Genomic DNA, 2,022 nt, shown 5'->3' with positions numbered 1-2,022 from the left:
TGATAGTATATGTTTGCAAACAATTAAAAACTAAAACTATTATTAAAAAAATAATAAATAAATAAATAAATAACCCATACACTAACTATATTTTATCTTTGCTCTGTTTAAAAATTAAAATTCTATGTTTTTTTTTCATGTTTTGATAAAACATAAGTTGTGCTTTGGTCGACTATCTCCTAATTCCCACACTGATCAAAGACCGCTACAATTTGGTAAAAGGCTATGGCTGCAACGTAATCACATACATGGAGGCAGGAGAAGCGTGTGAAATTTACAAGAGGAGAGAGGATGTGTATGGTATTCGAATATTCAATTCTAGAGAATGAAAGTGTAAATCGGAAGTTTCAACAAACAATTATGGATAATAATTAAAGTTGAAAAGAGAGAGAGACAATTAAAATACCAAAATGCACCATTGTCCTTTGCACATGGGAGGATAATTAAGAGAATGCCTAAACGTTGTTTGAGAAATTTTAAAAACTAGGACAAACCTTGCAATATTTTGTAAAGCTTAAGGACAATTTTTGTTATTTACTTAGTTTTTATTTTTCTGATTGCAACAACTCCTTCGATTAACTTCCCCACTACCTGGCCCCCACACCAACACCAAGATTCTACAAATGGCTACCATAACTTCATATATTATTATTCTCATCTATATATACAACCCTTCACTAATATTGTGTTCGTTGTATCTGTATCCCTCTCTCTATGGAATCAAATCATTCATCATATGCATATACATCGATGAACAAATCTATGGATGAATCAGACACAGCAACAACCGAAGAAAGTGGTTGGACTGCTTATTTTGAAGATTTTATGGTTGCCCAACAGCAGGATCATCATAATAATCATTCAGTTACTGAACATGATTATTATCATCATCAACAACAACAATATCAACATCAACATCAACATCGTGATCATCAACAACAGCAACAAGATCATGATGGACCCTTGCTATCTGATGTTGCTTCACATGTTGAGTGGAATACTATCGATAATTCGATGAGTGGTGTAGCTCCGAAATTCACCAAGAAATTGAATCTTTTTAAGAAAACGAGTAGAAGAACAAGAGAGATTCTTTATGATGATTCTTTAGAAGACACGGCTAGTTCTCCTGTCAATAGCCCTAAGGTTAGATCATAAAATGAATTATCATGTTTATAAGAATTCTTTGTGTCGAATAATATGTTCATTGATTTATATGGATGTTGTTAATTAATAGGTTGGGAGTCAACACATGGGGTTTAATCAAATAAAAGTAGACGATATCATAGAGAATTCTTTGGTAATTTTCTACCAACTGTAACATCTTTATCTGAAAACCAAACCGTTTCTTGAATATATTTTGTGGTCAACTAATTTAGGGAAAAAGAGGTGCCTTTGAAGATCAAAACATGGAAAGAGGATTTGAAGAACACAACAATGGAAGCACAGATTTGAGGAAAAGAGGGTTATGCTTAGTTCCCTTGTCCATGTTCGTAAATTATATCTGATAATCCCCTACCCCAATATCAGAAGAATATAGATGGAAAAAACTGTATAGAGTTCTTGAATAAGGTCAAGGAGAGTGAAACAGTCGAACTTGAGACATTGCAGCCTGTATAGCCCAGTTCACATTCAAATCATACATCCTTCTGTATCTAGTAAATGTAAAAACTTCAATAATTTTCTTGTTTATTACAATGAGGTCATGAGTAGCCTCTATACATTTGGTTAAATCTTGTGTAAATTTGCGTTCTGATTACTCGTGAATTGTTGTCGCAATCATAAATGCTTCAATTTCAAAAGGCAGATAGGAATAGGTATGTCTTTTGACTAAGTTCAATGGACTTGTAGTTCAAAATAACAAAAAAGACGAATTTCAATAGTGTTCGGAAGGGGACTTTTCTTCGCGAACATGGGGGGTTTAGTTTCCCTACAAATTGCTTCAAAAGGAAATGTACTGTTCTTAGTTTTAGACTTTTAGTAACACTTTTAGAAAGATATTGGAAAGAAATGCATGAAAACCAA

The 2,022-nt window shown here is 33.0% G+C and overlaps 1 protein-coding gene across 1 annotated transcript; it reads left to right on the top strand.

The window, feature by feature from the left end:
* Positions 1-668: 668 nt before the first annotated feature.
* On the top strand, positions 669-1,730 carry LOC145008515 (vascular-related unknown protein 1-like). Its single transcript, XM_078967106.1, has 3 exons — positions 669-1,143; positions 1,235-1,297; positions 1,377-1,730. Exons 1-3 carry the CDS (start codon positions 715-717, stop codon positions 1,503-1,505), a joined length of 621 nt encoding a protein of 206 aa, XP_078823232.1. The 5' UTR covers positions 669-714; the 3' UTR covers positions 1,506-1,730.
* The last annotated feature ends 292 nt before the right edge of the window (positions 1,731-2,022 follow it).

The sequence above is a fragment of the Lactuca saligna genome, chromosome 8, assembly GCF_052625555.1.
Source record: "Lactuca saligna cultivar CGN05327 chromosome 8, ASM5262555v1, whole genome shotgun sequence".
NCBI lineage: Eukaryota > Viridiplantae > Streptophyta > Magnoliopsida > Asterales > Asteraceae > Lactuca > Lactuca saligna.
This window is presented reverse-complemented; position numbering and strand designations above follow the sequence as displayed.